Source organism: Sarcophilus harrisii, chromosome 5 (genome assembly GCF_902635505.1).
Source record: "Sarcophilus harrisii chromosome 5, mSarHar1.11, whole genome shotgun sequence".
In the NCBI taxonomy this organism is placed as follows: Eukaryota; Metazoa; Chordata; class Mammalia; order Dasyuromorphia; family Dasyuridae; genus Sarcophilus; species Sarcophilus harrisii.
The window spans coordinates 22,165,434-22,183,106 of NC_045430.1; the positions used below are offsets into that span (position 1 = coordinate 22,165,434).

The 17,673-nt window shown below is 35.7% G+C and overlaps 1 protein-coding gene across 1 annotated transcript in view; it reads right to left on the bottom strand.

The window, feature by feature from the left end:
* Positions 1-17,392, bottom strand: part of STAB2 (stabilin 2) — a 156,738-nt gene extending 139,346 nt beyond the window's left edge. Inside the window, exons 1-4 of the mRNA XM_031937828.1 lie at positions 17,015-17,392; positions 8,884-9,017; positions 7,967-8,082; positions 1,268-1,353 (exon numbers count right to left, since the gene is read on the bottom strand). Coding sequence (XP_031793688.1) covers positions 1,268-1,353; positions 7,967-8,082; positions 8,884-9,017; positions 17,015-17,095 — 417 coding nt within the window. The 5' untranslated portion in view covers positions 17,096-17,392. The remainder of the gene's footprint in view (positions 1-1,267; positions 1,354-7,966; positions 8,083-8,883; positions 9,018-17,014) is intronic.
* Positions 17,393-17,673: the final 281 nt, after the last annotated feature.

Genomic DNA, 17,673 nt, shown 5'->3' on the forward strand with positions numbered 1-17,673 from the left:
TGAGGATGGGGCCTTGGCGGTCTATAGAGATCAGGTAACTTTCCCAAGGTCATACAACTATTAAGAGTCTGAGATTGCATTCACAGGATCCAGATTTAAAACCAGAAAGATCATTGAGTCCTCATCTTACTCTGAGAATTAGGACCTACAGAAATAAAGTGATTTACCTAGGATCACATAGCTTGTAAGCAGCTGAGTGGGATTTGAATCCAGGTCTTCCTGACTCCTAGTCTGCTGTTCTATCCAATACTGTACTGCCTTGTAAATAAATTAGATGGAGAACAGGGCACCGTTGTATATTGCTGCTTCCTAGTGCCTAGCACATTAGTAGGTATTTAATACATCTATGTATTAATAATGTATTATTAATACATTTATTAATTAAGAATTATTATTACTATGTGCCAGGTACTATGATGTGCTGGGAATAGGATGAAAGGGGAAAGGTAATCCTTGTTCTCAAGGAGTTCACATCAACCTTCCAAGCTTGTTATGAAGCTTAAATAAGAAGTCATGAAATTTAGAATCCATCTGTCTACTTCCATCTATCTGTCCTGTCTATCTATCCATCTTGTGTCTGTTTGTCCACCTGTCTATCTATTTATTCTATCTACTTATCTATTTATCTATCCATCAATTTAGGTATTCTGTCTGTCTGTCTATCCATCCATTCATCTATCCTCTATCTATCCATCCATCTATCCTGTATGTCTATCTAATCATCTAATTGTTTATCTATCCATCTAATTATCTATTTATCCATCCATGTATCCATCCACTCATCTACTCAACTATCTGTCTATTGGAGCTCATCTTATAGGATAGGAAACTGAGGCCCAGAGAGGAGAGGTGATTTTATAGGTCATAGAATTATAAGATAAAAGACCTAGAGCTATAAGGGATCTCAGAACCCATCTAACTTTCTCATGAGTGACTTGTGCAAGATCAGCGAGGTAGTTAATGGCCTAGCCAGGATTTGAGTCCACTTCTTCCAAAACTCTCAAATAGCACTATAATATCATAATTATTATATAATGTATATCATATATACCATTTATTATATATAACATAATATATAATAATTATTATAACATGATTATTATATTATAACTAGGATGATAAGGGGATGGATAGACTGTGACTGCACTGAATTGAAGAGCTATTCATGATGATGGAGTTAAAAAGCCATTGAAATATTAAGAAATGGGACATTTCTAGTGGCTAAGGTTTAGAGTGTGAAATTTGGAGAATTCATCCTTGAACTTACCAAACAAATGCAACTTCCGTTTCCTTCAATGCCATCGGAACAACGCCCCCTGCCACTGCAAGGGGATTTCTCTCCTCCAGGACATTCTGAAGGAAACAATGAAAAAGTCAAGGCTGAAAATACCACCAAATAAACAACTATAATTAAGGGCATGTTTATAGAAACCATAGATGGATGTCTGGATGAAGGGAACGTCTAGACCTGTCCCCAACCACAGAAGCACAATGAGCAAATGTCATCATTCTTCATTTGTGTAAGATAAAGCATTGTCATCTCTGGAATGGAGGCAAAGGAGGAAGAAATGTACTCCCATGGAATGGACTTCTGACTATGGTCTCTAGGATTCAAATCCCACCTTTCAAATTCACAATGTCATTGGGGAAATCATTGTAACCCTCAGAGCCTCAGTTTCTTAATTTGTAGAATGATGATATAGTTGCAGGGGATGACCTCCTGCGGTCCTTTCCAGTTTTAGCTCTATCATTGGCCAGCTGAGCTTCTGGAGAGCAGGATCTATCTTTTACTTTCCTTTATACTTAGCACACTGCCTGTCACATAGCTTTTGTTCTTGTATTGTTTCAGTTGTGCCCAACTCTACATGACCCCATTTGGGGTTTTCTTGGCAAAGATACTGGAGTAGTTTGTCATTTCCTTCTCCAACTCATTTTTCAGATGAGGAAACTGAGTCAAACAAGGTCAAATGACTTTCCCAGGGTCATGTAACTAGGAAGTATCTGAAGCTGGATTTCAACTCATGAAGATGAGTCTTCTTGGTTCCAAGCCCAGTGCACCTACCCATCAGGGTTGTTATGAGAATAAGATGAAGACACATATAAAACATTTTGTAATTCTTAAAGTGCTCTATAAATGCTTAAAAGAAAATTTAATGGGATTTATGCCCAGTAATAATATATAGATAACAGAACTTATTCGGCAGAACTGCTGTGAAGATCAAATGAGATTTAAGTAGAGTACTTTATAACCTTAAAGTGCCGTGTAAGTGCTAGTGAATAATTGTAATTTACTCAAGAGAGCATATTATGGGAGAGAAGATAGACTCAAAGAGTGACAGAGCTGAAACTAATATTAGAGTTCCTCCATCTAATTCTACCCTCTCACCCCTATCTCATGTACAAATCCCCTCCAACATTTTTCACAGGTATTAGTTAAAACCATAGAGATCACCTTTCATTTTCACAGTTAAAGAAATGGAAGTTTAGAGAAGTTAAGGGATTTGCTCACGGTCATGTAGGCAGTCAGAGCTTGAGGTGGGATCTGAATCTAGCACCTCCCGGCTCCAAGTTTGGTGTCCCCATTCATTTATCCATACACATTGAATTTCCATTGGCATTTCATATTTGTGTGGTAAATAAGGTCTAATGATCTTTGTAAATTCATTTCCACACTGCTTCAAGTTACTTCCTCCCCCTCCAAAGCTGGAAAAAAAGTCAAAGGCATATCTATCATGCTAACCAACCAAAGCAATTTCCTCCGTTCTTTTCCTCATGCCCTCATTTAACAAAATATTTAGAACTGCAATTTTCAGAATTCTCATTTGCCATCGCTATCATTGGACATAGCCTTCCCCTATTCCCAAGACAAATTTCTGGGGGCATTGTGTACTAAAAATAGCTGATAAAGCTATTTTGAGTCACAGTGGTTCCATTTGCCCCGAGTTATCACCAGGACCCCACATGGCCTCCTGTTTGGCTATTTTTCTCAATGAAGAGGTCAAGCCATTATCAGCTGGTCAGCAAAGAATTATATTGTTCTGGAGCTTTAGGGAGGAAGATAATGAGTTTCCTTTTGGCATGAGAGTAGGACCCTCCTAGGAATTCTAGATTAAAAAAATAAGAATACCAATTAATTGTCAGCAGCTGGGTGTGAAACCGCGCTGGTTGGATTTTGAGATAACAGGAATGTTTCCTGGGTTTTCCCATTTACATCCCAGGTTAGAATCGTGTATCCTGATGGGAAATAAGCAAGTGTAGTGACCTTGGCAATGTCAAGGACACTAAGTCAAGGGCTCTCCAATAGACATCTTATCAATCCTCCCACTTGTATTACTGAGATGGGAGCTGGGAGTTCTGGAAGAGACTTCAGGGGCCATCCCTAACTCCCACATTTTATAGACAAGGAAACTGAGGCCTACAGAATGATTTGCCTGAGCTCTCACATAAATAGTGTCAGAGCATGCCTGGGGGGAAAATATTCATTTACAATATATGTGACAAATTGCTATTTACTTATTGCTCAAAGAACTTGGATAAAAGGTAGACAATTACTTATAGTTTTAGATACAGAGGACCTATATTCAAATTCTTCTTTTGCCACTTAATTGCTTGTGTGTAAACCTGAGCAAGTTATTTAATCTCTCTTGACTTTTTTATGTGATGGCACCCTTTGGCAGTGTGGTAAAACCAAAGATCCTTTTTCAGAAAGTTTTTAAATGCAAAAGAAAAAAAAAGAATTTGATAGAATTTTACAGGAAATATATTGAACTAATTATCAATATATATTTTGCTGAGGCAATTGGGGTTAAGTGACTTGCCCAGGATCACATAGCTAAAAAGTGTTAAGTATCTGAGATCACATTTGAATTCGGGTCCTTCTGACTTCAGGGCTGGTGCTCTATCCACTGTGCCACCTAGCTGGCCCATTATCAAAATATTTTTTAAAATCCACCTTAGGTTAATAACTTTTACTCCGTGCCTCAGTTTCTTAGTTTGTGAAATAAAGGATTAGATAACCTTTGAAGTTCCTTTCAGTTCTAGAATTATGATCCTATGAAGTGATGATCTAGAAAGTCAACACTTTTCTTTGGATCCCAATTTCTCCCTTTGAAGAATGAAGGGTTACATTAAAGTTCCTTCCTAGTCTTAGAATGCAATTCTCTCCTTAACTGCCAACCAGGGCCAAAAAAACCAAAGAACAAATGGACTTGTCCTGGAGAGCCAGAGTGAGGATGAACACTAGCAGAACCAAGAAGAATCAGGCACTCTTGCCATAACAGTTTGAATAAGGGCAAAAATCATTAGAACCCTTGTGGCTGAATGGCTGAATTTTGTGTCTAGTGTCTTAAAGGGGTTTGGGGTGAAGATGTGATTGATTTACTGAGAAGAAAGAAAAATCTTTTCTGAGTGGTTTATGGTTGCAGAGCCTAGGAATGTGCTTCCTCCCAATGCAAGCTCAAGGATGACTTTCCCCTTCCCTTCCTCCCCACTCCCAGAACCCTTATCTCTTCAGGAAATGTAAAATGATAGCCAGAATCTCACTTTGTCATCACCATGCAATTCAAGGACAGACACTTTTTCCTGCACACGTCACAGGAAGGAAGCTTTGCCAGCAAATGCAGTGTGTTCTCTAACAGCAGATAAAGGGTGTTCTCTTTAGCTCTTCCCTCCCCCCCCCCCCCAATTAAGTGAGGGGAAGAGTCAAAAACACTCATACATTGTTTGGTCTTCTGATCTTCAGATTTATTAGAATATTGCAACAATATTTGAATTGGCTGCTTACTTTGTATCTATTTTGTATACATTGAAATGTGTACCTGTTATTATGACCCCAAAGAATATAAGCTCACCAAGAGCAGCGACTACTTCTTTTTTGTTATTGCTCCAGAGTCCAGCACAGAGTTTGGCACACGGCAGACACGTAATACATGCTTTCTCACTTGCAAATTGCTTCTCTAATTCAGAGGCTCTTAAATATGTTTTTCTTTCTTTCTGTCCTAGATCCTTTCAAAAACCTGGTTAAAACTTATGGATCCCTCAGAGTCATGTTTTTAAATGCATAAAATAAAATATATAAAATTATATTGAAACAGTTTGTAGACGATAAGACTGCAGTGATGTAGGATACAGAAACAAGTCTAATAATAGTATGATATTTTGAAATTTTGTAGTAATTATATATATATATATAATATATATATAAAATTGTAGTAATTTTGAAATAGTTTCCCATGGGTGTTTGAAGGGTCTATAAGGTCAGAAACAGAATTAGAATTAGGTGTTTGATGGCTCAGGACAGGGGGTATATCTGGACACACCTTTAAGTTTAATTTGTATCATTAATTTTTTTTTTCTATCACTTCCTTAAGTCTGGATAATAAAAAACATCAAATCAAGTTTTAATTTATAGCATTTATTGATTTCCAAGGGGAAATGCTAACACTGAAAAGCTAACGATGAACTGGCTCCAGCACATTCTTGACTTTGGTTATTAAGTACTTGATGATGATTAGATGTAAAGATAGGGTTGATGATCATAAACTATGTTTTGAGCTAACTTTAACAAGTATAATGTGAGGGGCAGCTAGGTGGTGCAGTGGGTAGAGCAACAGCCCTGAAATCAGGAGGACTTGAGTTCAATTCTGGTCTCAGACACTTAACACTTCCTAGCTGTGTGACCCTGGGCAAGTCACTTAATCCCAATTGCCTCAGCAAAAACAAACCAAAAAAACAAAACAAAACAAAAAACCCCTCCCAAAACAAGTATAACACGATAGGAAAATATCTGTCATTTCTACAGTGACAAAGTCACAGTTACTGCTAATTATGTTGTGGTTTCTTGCCTCCGTTTATGTCAGAAAGAAATGGTAAGTTTTTGTTAGAAGTAAGTGAAAATAAAAATGTCATTTCTTTCTATACCAAATTTACAGACATCCTGAAATACAGACAAAATCATGTTTCAATTTACTATCTATAGATGACAAAATGATATTCCTAAAATGTAGCTTTGGCTAAGTAATTATCCTGTGCAAATATCTTTGGTGTCCACTGCTTCTAGCTAAAAGTACAAGCCTGCCTTTAAAGCCTTTGACAATCTGGTTCCCACATTTGTTTTATTTTATTAATATTATCATTATATTTCTATTACAACACATAATATAATTTATTTATTTACATTTATATCATTATCATATTATTCCCTTTCACACACTCCCCATTACAGGTAGCTAGCCTAAAGCCAGCTCTTTGTACAGAGGACTCTATCTCTTGCTTCCAGAACATTGTATGGGTGGAATTGGAATCCATATGTGGAATCCTCCCCTTTCTCATCTATGCCTTTGGAAATGACTTTGTATGTACTTAGAGCTGCTGATCTGGGCACATGTTGTATTATTCTTGGAGAATTAGTGCCTGAAGTCAGGGACTATTTTATTGGAGTCAGCTAAGTGGTGCAGTGGATAGAGAATGGGACCTGGAATCAGGAAGCACTAGATTCAAATCTGCCTCAGACTATTTTACTAACTGTGTGACCCTGGATGAGTTACCTAACTTACCTCAATTTCCTCAGCTATAAAATGAAGGTAATAACAGCACATATCCCTCAAGATTGTTGGAGGGAGTATTACATAATATTTAAAAATTTTACTACTACTACTACTACTACTACTACTACTACTACTATTACTACTACTACTATTACTACTACTACTATTACTACTACTACTATTACTACTACTACTACTACTTTATATATCCAGTAGCAGCACAGTCTAGTGCTCAAAACATGCTTGTTGAATTGAATAATTAGAAGGAATTAAGAGAGTTTTCAAAGAACTTTTTCACTTTTGTTACTATTTTGCTCTCATATGGGGTATCTTTTTATGCTTGGCAGGAGACATAGAATAACACAAGACAGAATACACTTAAGCTTCTGATTTCAGGTCATCTTATTTTTATGATGTCTATTTTCTTGATCATGCTAGAAGAACAGATCAATCAGGGCAATTCCAATAGACTTGTGATGAAAAGAACTACCTACACATCCAGAGAGAGAACTATGGAGACTGACTGTGTATTAAAGTGTAGTATTTTCACTTTTTTGCTGCTGTTGTTTGTTCGCTTTTTTTCTTTCCTGTGTTTTTTTCCCCTTTTGATCTGATTTTTTCTTGCCTAGCATGACAAATATGGAAATATATTTAGAAGAATTGTTTAGCCTATATTGAGTTGCTTGCTGTCTTGGGAAGAAAACATTTGGAATGCAAGGTTGTGCAAAGCTGAATATTGAAAACTATTTTTTGCATGTATTTGAAAAAATAAAATACTATTAAAAAAGAGAAAAAAATCAGATAAGGGGGGAAGCTACATGTTCATAGGATTATAGATCCAGAGCTAAAAGGTACCTCTTTTCATGTTTGTGGAAGCAGAAACTCAAAAGCATTAAGTTACTTGTCCCAGATAATATAGGAAGTAAAGGTCAGAGGCAGGATTCGAATTCAGATATCTGGACTCCATAGCCAACATGCTTGCTTTTCTTTCTTTCTCTTTCTTTCTCTCTCTCTCTCTCTCTCTCTTTCTTTTTTTTTAAATCTCATGTTGCATCAGATCCATTTGGAAAGACACTTTACAAACATTACCTTATTTGAATTTCACAGTGCTGACATGATGAAGACCATTTTACAGGTGAGGAAATAGGCTCAGAAAGGTCAGGGGTCAGAGGGAATGAGTGCCAGGTAGGAGATTTGGATATAGATCTGCCCTTATTAGGCCATGTAAAAAAACAAATTCTTCCTGTAAATTTAAATGTGCCTCAAGAGTTTGCTCTGCATGCTGATCAACTGAATAGAAGAAGCTTAAAATGTCTTCTCAGTTTTCTGGTTGCAAAGCTTATCTGTCTATAAAACCGAAGAAAGGTTAGGAAGATATTTTTCTATGTCCATAAATCTGAGGTAAAGGAAGGACTACTTACCCATGCAGTCTGGACCCCAGAATCCTGGACAGCATTGTGGCTGTAGATATTCCTTCCTGCATATATGTCGGCATCCAGGAAGAGACAAGGCATAATCCCTGACCTGGAAGGAGTATCTTGGAGACAGGGAAAAAAGTTAGGGGAGAGTTAGCCACATCTTAGAAAACTTTAAGAAGCTTTCTAGAAAGACATATAGAGAAAATCCTTTATAAACAAAGTTTGATAAAGGAAAACAGCTCATTAAACCAGTTGGGCTGTTTATGGAATTAATAAATCAAGCATTTCTTAAGTACCTCCTATGTATCGGGGATTGTGCTAGCTTCTAGCAATAAAAGGACAAACAAAAAATCTTTATTTTCAAGTTTGTATTCTATTTTCATTATTTAACTATTAGAGATGAAACAAACCAAAAACTTCTCAAGGAGAAATGAAGAAGTGATAGATATTAAGGGCAACGGGATTAAATTTTTTTAAAGATTCAACTCTTTTTTTTTTTTTTTTGACCTGTGTGGTTATTGATATAGGAAACTCCCAGTTAAAAAAAATTTCATCTACCAAAACAAGTTCACACCTTCTCTGCAATTCAGTGTCTCAGAGAAATGATTAAACCCGTGCAGGTTAATTGGCTTGTCCAGGGTCACAATCTAGTTTGTGTAATAAGTGAGACTTGAATCCTTCAAGTTGCGCCTTCAAAGACATCTTGGTATGCAGCTCTTATTATTGAAATTTGAATGAAAAGCACCAAAGGGTTTAAAAGATTCATACAAACAGGTTTACAAGACATAGACCTCCTGATATAGCATTGGAAGAATGAGGGAAAATTTCAGGATGCTACCTTGTGGCAGGTCAATTTCAGTTTAAAGAAATTCTCCAGATTGTAGACAATTTCTGCACTAAGACTTGTCCGTGGTACTTACCTGCAGTCTCTTACTCCAGAGGAACCATTGGTCACTTTGGTGTAGCCTTCTGGACAATTGATGTGAAGGTTGAGACTACAAGACCGGCACTCAGTCCTGGTGGTGATCAGAATCTTCTTGTCACATCTATTTGCCTGGGGAAAGTTATAAAATAATCTCAATTTATATTCTGGCAATCTTTTATGAATATGTGACTAATAATCATGTTCATCGAAGCAAACATTTTTCTGGGGACTTTTTTGGGTTATTGAAACAGAACTCACTTGCAAGACAGTTACTTAAAATGGAAGCAATGTTTCAGCTCGATTTGTTGCAGTTAGATTTAGTTCAATTCAACACCAAAGGAATTTTAAAAGTACTTATGTGCAAGGCATTAAGCTAGGTGCGAGTTATTTTTATTGTTCAGATATATACTTTCATTGACATATGAGATAGCATTGCATATCATTTTGAGGGTGCAGAGAGGAAAAGGGCCTTATGACACAACCACTATATGCTAGAAGCAAAATTTGAACCAAGATCTTGATTGAAGCTGAGTCAAGTTTTCTATTCTCTATGTCATGATACAATGTGTGTATAAACATAGCCAAAATTTTTAAAAAGTCAAAATCCCCTTCTTTCCTCTCAGGGAGCTTAAATTTCATCTGGGGATACAAGGTAGGATCCTAAATGCATAGTTTTAGAGTCAGAAGGGACTTTTTTGTTTATTTGTTTATTTTTAACACACATTGCTTTATGAATCATCTTGGGAGAGGAAAATCAAGCAAAAGGGAAAAACCATTGGAGAGATTAAAAAAAAGCAGAAAAAAGAAGTGAACATAGCATGTATTGATTTACATTCAGTCTCCTTAGTTCTTTTTCTGGATACAGATGCCATTTTCCGTCTAAAGTCTACTGGGATTGCCATGCATCACTGAACCACTGAGAAGAACCAAGTCATCTATAGTTGATCATCACATATTCTTGCTGTTATTGTGTACAATGTATTCCAGGTTCTGCTTATTTCGCTCAGCATCAGTTCATATAAATCTTTCTAGGCTCTTCTAAAATCAGCTTGTTCGTCATTTTTATAGAACAATAATATCCATTACCTTCATATACCACAATTTATTCAGCCATTCCCAAATTGATGGGCACTTACTCATTTGTAGGTCTATGCTGAGTTTCTGACACATTATTTTCCATTTCCCCCCCAAATTTTTGTCAAATACTGAGTTCTCATTTCAGAAGCTGGACTTTGGGGATTTATCAAATATTAGATTGCTATAGGCTTTAATTATTGTTTTGTTATGTATCTAATCTATTATACTAATCGGCCATTAGAAGGGACCTTTGAAATGATTAAGTTAAAACCTTTAAAACTTTTTTACTTATTTAATATTTTTCTTCCTAGTTAGAAGCAAAACAATTTTTACAAGTGTTTTTTTAAAACTTCGAGTTCCAGGTTCTTTTCCTTCCTTCTTACCCCCACCTTCATTGAGAAGATACATAATGAAGTTATGTAAAGCATTTCCATATAAATCACTTTGTGAAAGAAGACAGATTTCCCTCTCTCCTCCTCAAAAAAAAAAAAAAAAAAACCCTCAAGAAAAATAAAGTAAAAGAAAAAGTCATCCAAAGGTTTGCCCAATGTTTGTTCCATATGTATTTACTATCATTTACTGTGTGTCCAGCAGTGTGGGCAGAGACTATAATAATCAGAGAATAGAATTGTTACTGCCCCAAAAAAGTTTGTAATCTCATTGGAGAAACAAGGGAGATACAGACAAAATTATTGAATAGTAACATCATATAATAAAGTATACTACACAGAAGTTCAGATCATTTCTCTATGTCCCAGCTCCTTACTCTTTGACTGTAATTCAGTACCACTCCCTGTCCTGACACATTTAACATTCATTTTTTAATTTTTCAATGAACATTTATTTTCTCTCTCACTCCCACAATTCTTCTCCAAATGAGAAAAAACAAATCCTTATAATAAATATAGATAAACAAACCAAATTCCTGTCCTGACCATAGCAAAAACTGTCTTATTCTGAATATGACTCCCATCATCTCTTTGTCGGGAGGTGGATAACATGTTTCATCAAGAGTTCTTTGAACTCTTGATTCATCAGAATTCATCAGAATTTTAAAGTCTTTAATAAATTGTTGTTCCTGTATAAATTGCTTTCCTGGTTTCCCATTTTACTCTACATTAGTTCTGACAAATTTCCAAGTTTTTCTAAAATCATCTCTTTTCTCAGCATCATCCCCAGCACCAATTTGTAAAGTGCCTACGTGTGCTAGGCTCTATGGCTACAAAGTCAAAAGTGAAGTAATCTTTATCTTCAATGAGTTTTTTTCTAATGGAGGTACTATATATCTAGATGTTTATATCTATATATACATTATATATAGATGTATATATAAGTAGATATGGAAAATATGCAAACTGAATACAAGGGTAGTTTGGGGAGCGAGAACACTCATAGGTGGGGAAGCAGGTAAAGCTTAAGAAGGCCTAAGAAATGGGTTTTCTCTTTGTTCTCTCCTTTCACAATCCTTCCTCCCTCAGTGCTTACTTATGTTCTTTTTTTTCCTTTGCTAGATATCCAAATTATATTTATCTTTCAAGAACCAGCTCAAGTGACTCTTTCTTTAGAAGTTCTCTGCTGCCCCATAAGTCCCTAAGATCCCATAGTTCTCTCTCTTCAAGTGCCACCTGCTCTGAATCAGTACAGCTCAGTTTAAAGATTCACCAGGATTTTGAGATAGAAAGGGCTTTTAATAAATCAAGTCTTTGAAGGTAGGTACTATTTTATTTTTGTCAGTAATTGGAAGAGTTCCAGCAATAGTCACAATAATCCTGACTCTTACTCTTTCCCCAATGTCACCTGGCTGCCTCTTGAGATTTCATATCTCTTAATCAAACTCTTGTATTTACTTTTTTTTTCTATTTTTCTATTATTTGTATTTTCCCTTTTTGCCTTTTTTCCCCCAATTTAGCATCTTCCATCTCTGAAATTTTGGACAGGCTGTCCCTTCAGACCTAAAATGCCACCCTCTTCACCTCTGCTTCTAAGAGTGGTTTCCTTATTGTTAGTGCTTCCTACCTCTTCAATTTGTTCTTAGATTTTCTCATGCTTGGTATAGTGGGGAAATAGTGAGCTACAACAGATAGGATGTTAGACTTGGAGTAAGGAAGATCTGTGTTGGAATCATTCCAGATGCTTACTAGGTATGGGATTCTGAGCAAGTTATTTCACTTCTTTTGATTTTCTCATTTATTAAATGGGAATCTATGATCCTGTGTGATTTTGGACACATTACTTGCTCTCTCTGACCCTCAGTTACCCATCTATAAAACCAAGGGATAGAAGCTGCTAGATGGTTCAGGGTATAGAGCACTGACTGAATTCAGGAGAACCCGAGTTCAAATTCAGTCTCATAATACTTACAACTTATTGGCTGCATGCTCTGGACAAGTCATTTAACCTCAATTACCTCACAGACACAAAAATAAATTCAGGATATCAGCTCAAAGACGTCTACAGTCCCTTCAAGCCCTGACTCCATGATCATATGAATTATTGAATCAGCTTGCTTAGCTCTTCCATTTTGCATGTCTCTTTCTAATCTCCTCCATCTACAATGAATTATTTCTTTTCTTGTTGTTGTTTTCTCCCAATGGTATCTAGCAAGTTCTGGGCCTATAATAGATGGTCAATAATGTTTTATTCATAATTATCAGAAATATGGAGCTAGAAGGAATTAGATCATATTTTTTAAATCTGGAGGGTATCTCGGATATCTGGAAGATATCTCATTGAATCTAAATCCTTCATTTGAGAGATGAAGAAACTGATTTGTCCAGCATCACACACTTAATATGTGTCTGAGATAATGTTTGAACTATTCCCAAGGCCAGGCTTCATCTACTATTCCATTATCCCTCAATTCAAGTCAATGAGCACTTCTTAGGTGCCCAATATGTGCTTGGCACTCTACTAAGTTCTGGGGATATGGTGACAAAGATGAAGCAATCTAGGGTACCCACAGGCCATCTGGTCCACCCCTCTCATTGTATAACTCCAGAGAGATTAAATAACTTGTCTAACATTGAACAGGGGTGGGATTTAAACCCAGATCTTCCACACATTTCACTTTATCATATCGTTTGAAGGTCCTTTCTATTATTTTTGCTTTTTTTTTTGTAAGGCAATTAGGGTTAAGTGATTTGCCCAGGATTACACAGCTATGAAGTGTTAAATGTCAGAGGCTGCATTTAAACTCAGGACCTCTTGACTAAGACCAGTGCTCTATCCACTGCACCATCTAGCTGCCCAAAGGTCCTTTCTAGTTCTACCATACATGAAGTTTTCTAAATGAATGGTATAAGTCATAATAATAAAAGTAGTTACCTTCAGAATAATTTGAATGAACATTCTGTGGAACTTCTGGGATCTTGAAGTAATTCTATTTTTTCTAAACAAGCTTTCCCATCATTTTGTCTTTAGATTATTATATCAAATTATAATACAATTTATTCTTCCCTTTCTCTCCCATACTTATTAGGCAATTTCTAATGTTCAATTCTGATAGTTTCACTGACTTTCAAATGTTCCCTGCCAAGTTATCATTCATAGATTCCTAAATTCTTAGGCTTGAAAGGGAAGCATAAACATGAATTCTTTCCACACACATGGCCCTCATCCTAGTTCAGACCCTTTTTAGTTTTTGCTTGGGCACCTGCCACAGTTTCCTAATTGATCTCCTTATTTCTCATCTCTCCTCTTCTCCAAGATTTTCTCCACAAAGCTGCCAAAGTGATATTTCTAAAGCACAAGCCTATTCAATAAACTCCAATGGCTCATCCTTTATTACACATTACTCTCTTTTTCACACTCTACATTCCAGCCACAACAGCCTACTTGTTATTTCTCAAGCAAAATATTCCATGTTCCATGTGCTTTTGCACAAGCTCATTCTTGGAATTCATTCTTGGAATCAGCACTCTCTCTCTAACTTTATTTATTCCAGTTTCTCACTTCAAAGCTCAGGCAGGTGTTACACTATATGAAGCCTTTTCTCATCTACCCAGCTATTAGTGGTCTCTCCTCAATTATAGAGTACCTATTTGAATATATTGTATTTAGAGCATTTTATATGACTATAAATGGCTTTAATTTCTTCATCTAAAATTATCTGTTTTTATCCTTTGACTTTATCAATTAGGGAATGATAAATTTGATTCAGTTCTCTTTATATTCTAGAGATGAGGCCTTTATCAGACACATTGCCCATAAAAATTGTTTCCCAGTTTTCTTGTTCTCTTCTAATCTTGACTGCTTTGATTTTGTTTGTGCAAAACCTTTTAAATTTAATGTAATCTAAATTATTCATCTTGAATTTCATAATTCTCTAGTTGTTCTTTGGCCATAAATTCTTTCCTTCTCCACAATTGGAATATATTTTGTATTTATCTTTGTGCATTATTTTCTCTAGTTTCCTTGAGGGCAGAGAGCTTTGTGGAGAAAATCTTGGAGAAGAGGAGAGATGAGAAATAAGGAGATCAATTAGAAAACTGTGGCAGGTGCCCAAGCAAAAACTAAAAAGGGTCTGAACTAGGATGAGGGCCATGTGTGTGGAAAGAATTAATGTTTATGCTTCCCTTTCAAGCCTAAGAATTTAGGATTCCTAGATTTTTTTTAATTGTATTTCCAATGCCTGATAGGTAACCTAATAGGAATCTATTAGATCTTTTAAAATTGGTCGACATACATTATTTCCAAATTTGGATATTTCTATATAATTGAATAGTAAACTGAGCTTTGAATATTAAACTAAGCCCTCAAACTTTATAATAACAATAATGACAACAAAGATGATGATAATGGTGGTGGTGTTAATGATAATGATAATTCCCCCTCTGCACGTTTAGACTTCAAAATTTCCTTGAGATTTCAATAAACTATACTAGGCCAGGAGAATTATCTGAAATGGTACTATTTCTGACAATTACCTGGATGTGAAATTGATTTATAAGTATTTAAGAGAAATATTTTTAATAGATATAAGCATGCTGAGAATTTATAATCTCCAAACCACATGGAATAGAAAAACTTTTGAGATTTAGAGAACTGGCCAACAAGATAAAATTATGAGGGAACAAAATGAGGTATATATTATTCTTATTATCCACTCTGCCACTAGTGTGATCCCAAGGATACTTTTGGTGAGCCTGCAGAAGATGAGCTTCAATTATAAGGGGAAAAAAAGAGAAAAGAAAAAAGGAGTTTTGTTTGTTTTTACTTGCTGGGATTCCACAGAACATTGCATATAAAAGATCAATAGCAGCATAAAATTTTTAGAGTCCTTTCTTCTACATGAACATCATTTAAAAAGATGAGAAGAAAGTGATAAATTAAAATGATGATGATGATAACCTAATTTATAGAAGGATTATCCTTTAGAAGACAAAATTTTTTTTTGAGTAAAACAGATTATGATAGAAACCATACAACATATCACTTTAGGCTGTAAAAACTCAGCACCACACTATGTCATCTGTATTATAAAAATGAATAGTTTTAAAGAACTTAATTCTGATTAATGCAATGATAAATCATACTTCTAGAGGATCAATGATGAAGAATAATATCCACTTTTTGATAAAGAAATCACAGACTAGTAAGTACAGTGAGACACACATTTCTAGTCATGACTGATATGGGACTTTGTTTTGCTTGGTTTTACTTATTTGTTAGAAGAGCTTTCTCTTTTCCCACCAGTGAAGTGATAAAAAAAAATCATTTGATCATTAAAATAAAATTAATTTAAAGAGGTTAAGACCTCCCAAATATTAAGAAGATGGTACTGGATAGTTACATATTACTTAATTACATATCAGATTCTTGAAATCTTTTGTAAATGAGTAGAAGACTCATCTTTTGATAGAGAGGTGATAGGCTTTCAAAGTACAAAATGAGACATACATAAAGTTTGGACATGACAGATATAGGAATTTATTTTATTTATTATACATGCCTGTTTTTCTTTTTTTTCTTCCAGTGGGTGTGTAGGAGATGGTGAGGAGAGATGGAAAGGAGAGAAAGTGAATTTTTGTTTATTTAAAATTTTATTAAAATTAGAATAATTTAAAATTTAACTTTAAAAAAGTTAATTAAAATATTTTAAAAGCTAAAAGTAAGTTAAAATAAAAAATCTAATATAAACTGCAACAAATTCGAATGAATGACAAATCCTTGTACTACAAATACAGATCTCAAAAATATCCTTGAGAACATAAATAACTATCCTGGAAATGGACCATTAATGCATCCTGAACAGTCACTCATAATCAGATGTTACATTGAGTCATAAATATGTCAGACCAATGTTTTAATGGACTTTGGCATACAAAATGTTTATAATTTCCAAGTTACAAGAAGTAAAAAGTTTTGAAGACAGAGATTCCCAGTCTGAGTATAAATTTCTTTCATCAGACCTAACTTTTAGCATATATTTAAGAGCCTCCTAGAAAGCAAAAGCCTTAAATAAATGACAAAAAACGTGTCCCAGTGTATGAGGTTCTTAACTTAAGAGTGTGTGTGAAGATATCAAAAAATATTTTGATAACTGAACTTTATCATAATTGGTTTTCATTATAATTCTATGTATTTTATACATTTCTAAATATTATTTTGAAAACTGCTCTATAAGCTTCATCAAGTGGGTTCATTAGGAAAAAAGGTTAAGACCTCCTGGTTTAAAGTTTTGGAAAGCACTTTACAGATGTTATATCAGTTGATTCTCACAACTGGGTAAAGTGATTGCTTCTATAATCTCCATTTTACAAATCAGGAAATCAGAGAGTGTAAGTGACTTATCCAATGTGATAGACTATGCAACAGAAGCTGGGTGTGAAGCCCAGTTCCCTCACTTCTTTTTATTATACTATGTCCTGTATATAAGCAAATTACTTAACCTCTTAATGCTTCAATTATTGCAATACTTGTAATACACAAAAATGAAGGGATTTTCCTGTATGTGAATTCCCCATACTGATAAACAACAAACCTGGGCAAGAGGGGTGCGAAGGTGGAGGGAGGAGAATTATCCCCCAAAGACAGAAAGTTTGTCTTACCTGCTCTAGCGGTTCAGTCAGTGAATACAGAATATGTATGATGAAACCAAGAAGGAAGGAAGACTTGAGGCTTTTTCTCATGATGAGGATATATTTGCTCCTTCCAGCCTCTCACCAGGATTCTTTAATTTTGTTAATGACCAAATGGGGGAAGGCAGAGATCAGTTGCACTTCATTGACTTTCCCTTAGCCGATGCAGCTCTTTCTCTGTTCAGGACTTGCTTTTAAGTCCCTTTAAGTCAGTTGCCTTCTCTTCCTGTGGAGAACTTCAGGACTGAAAAAACAGACATGGGAAACCTAGACAGGAAAAAAGCCAAAATACGGGATTTTAGGGAAAACGACCATTCCAGTGGTGGATCCACACTACCCCTGCTGAATGACAGGATTTCCTGAGAGGCAGGGCCACGACAAGGCATGTCTGTGCCCTCCACCACTTTTAAGAATTGTCCCCAACCTTTTGGGCCCCTGCCTGACCTGCTCCATGGTCCCTTGCCCTGGCACGATTCACAGAGCCAACCACATAACTCATTACCCCCCTCTCAGGCCTGGGCCACATGCCAGTTCATACAAATGGAATAAAATTGGCCAGACTTTGTGATTGTCAGTATTTATGTGAGTACCCAAAAGGGAGGCCCTGTCCTAGGCAATATATGGGAAAT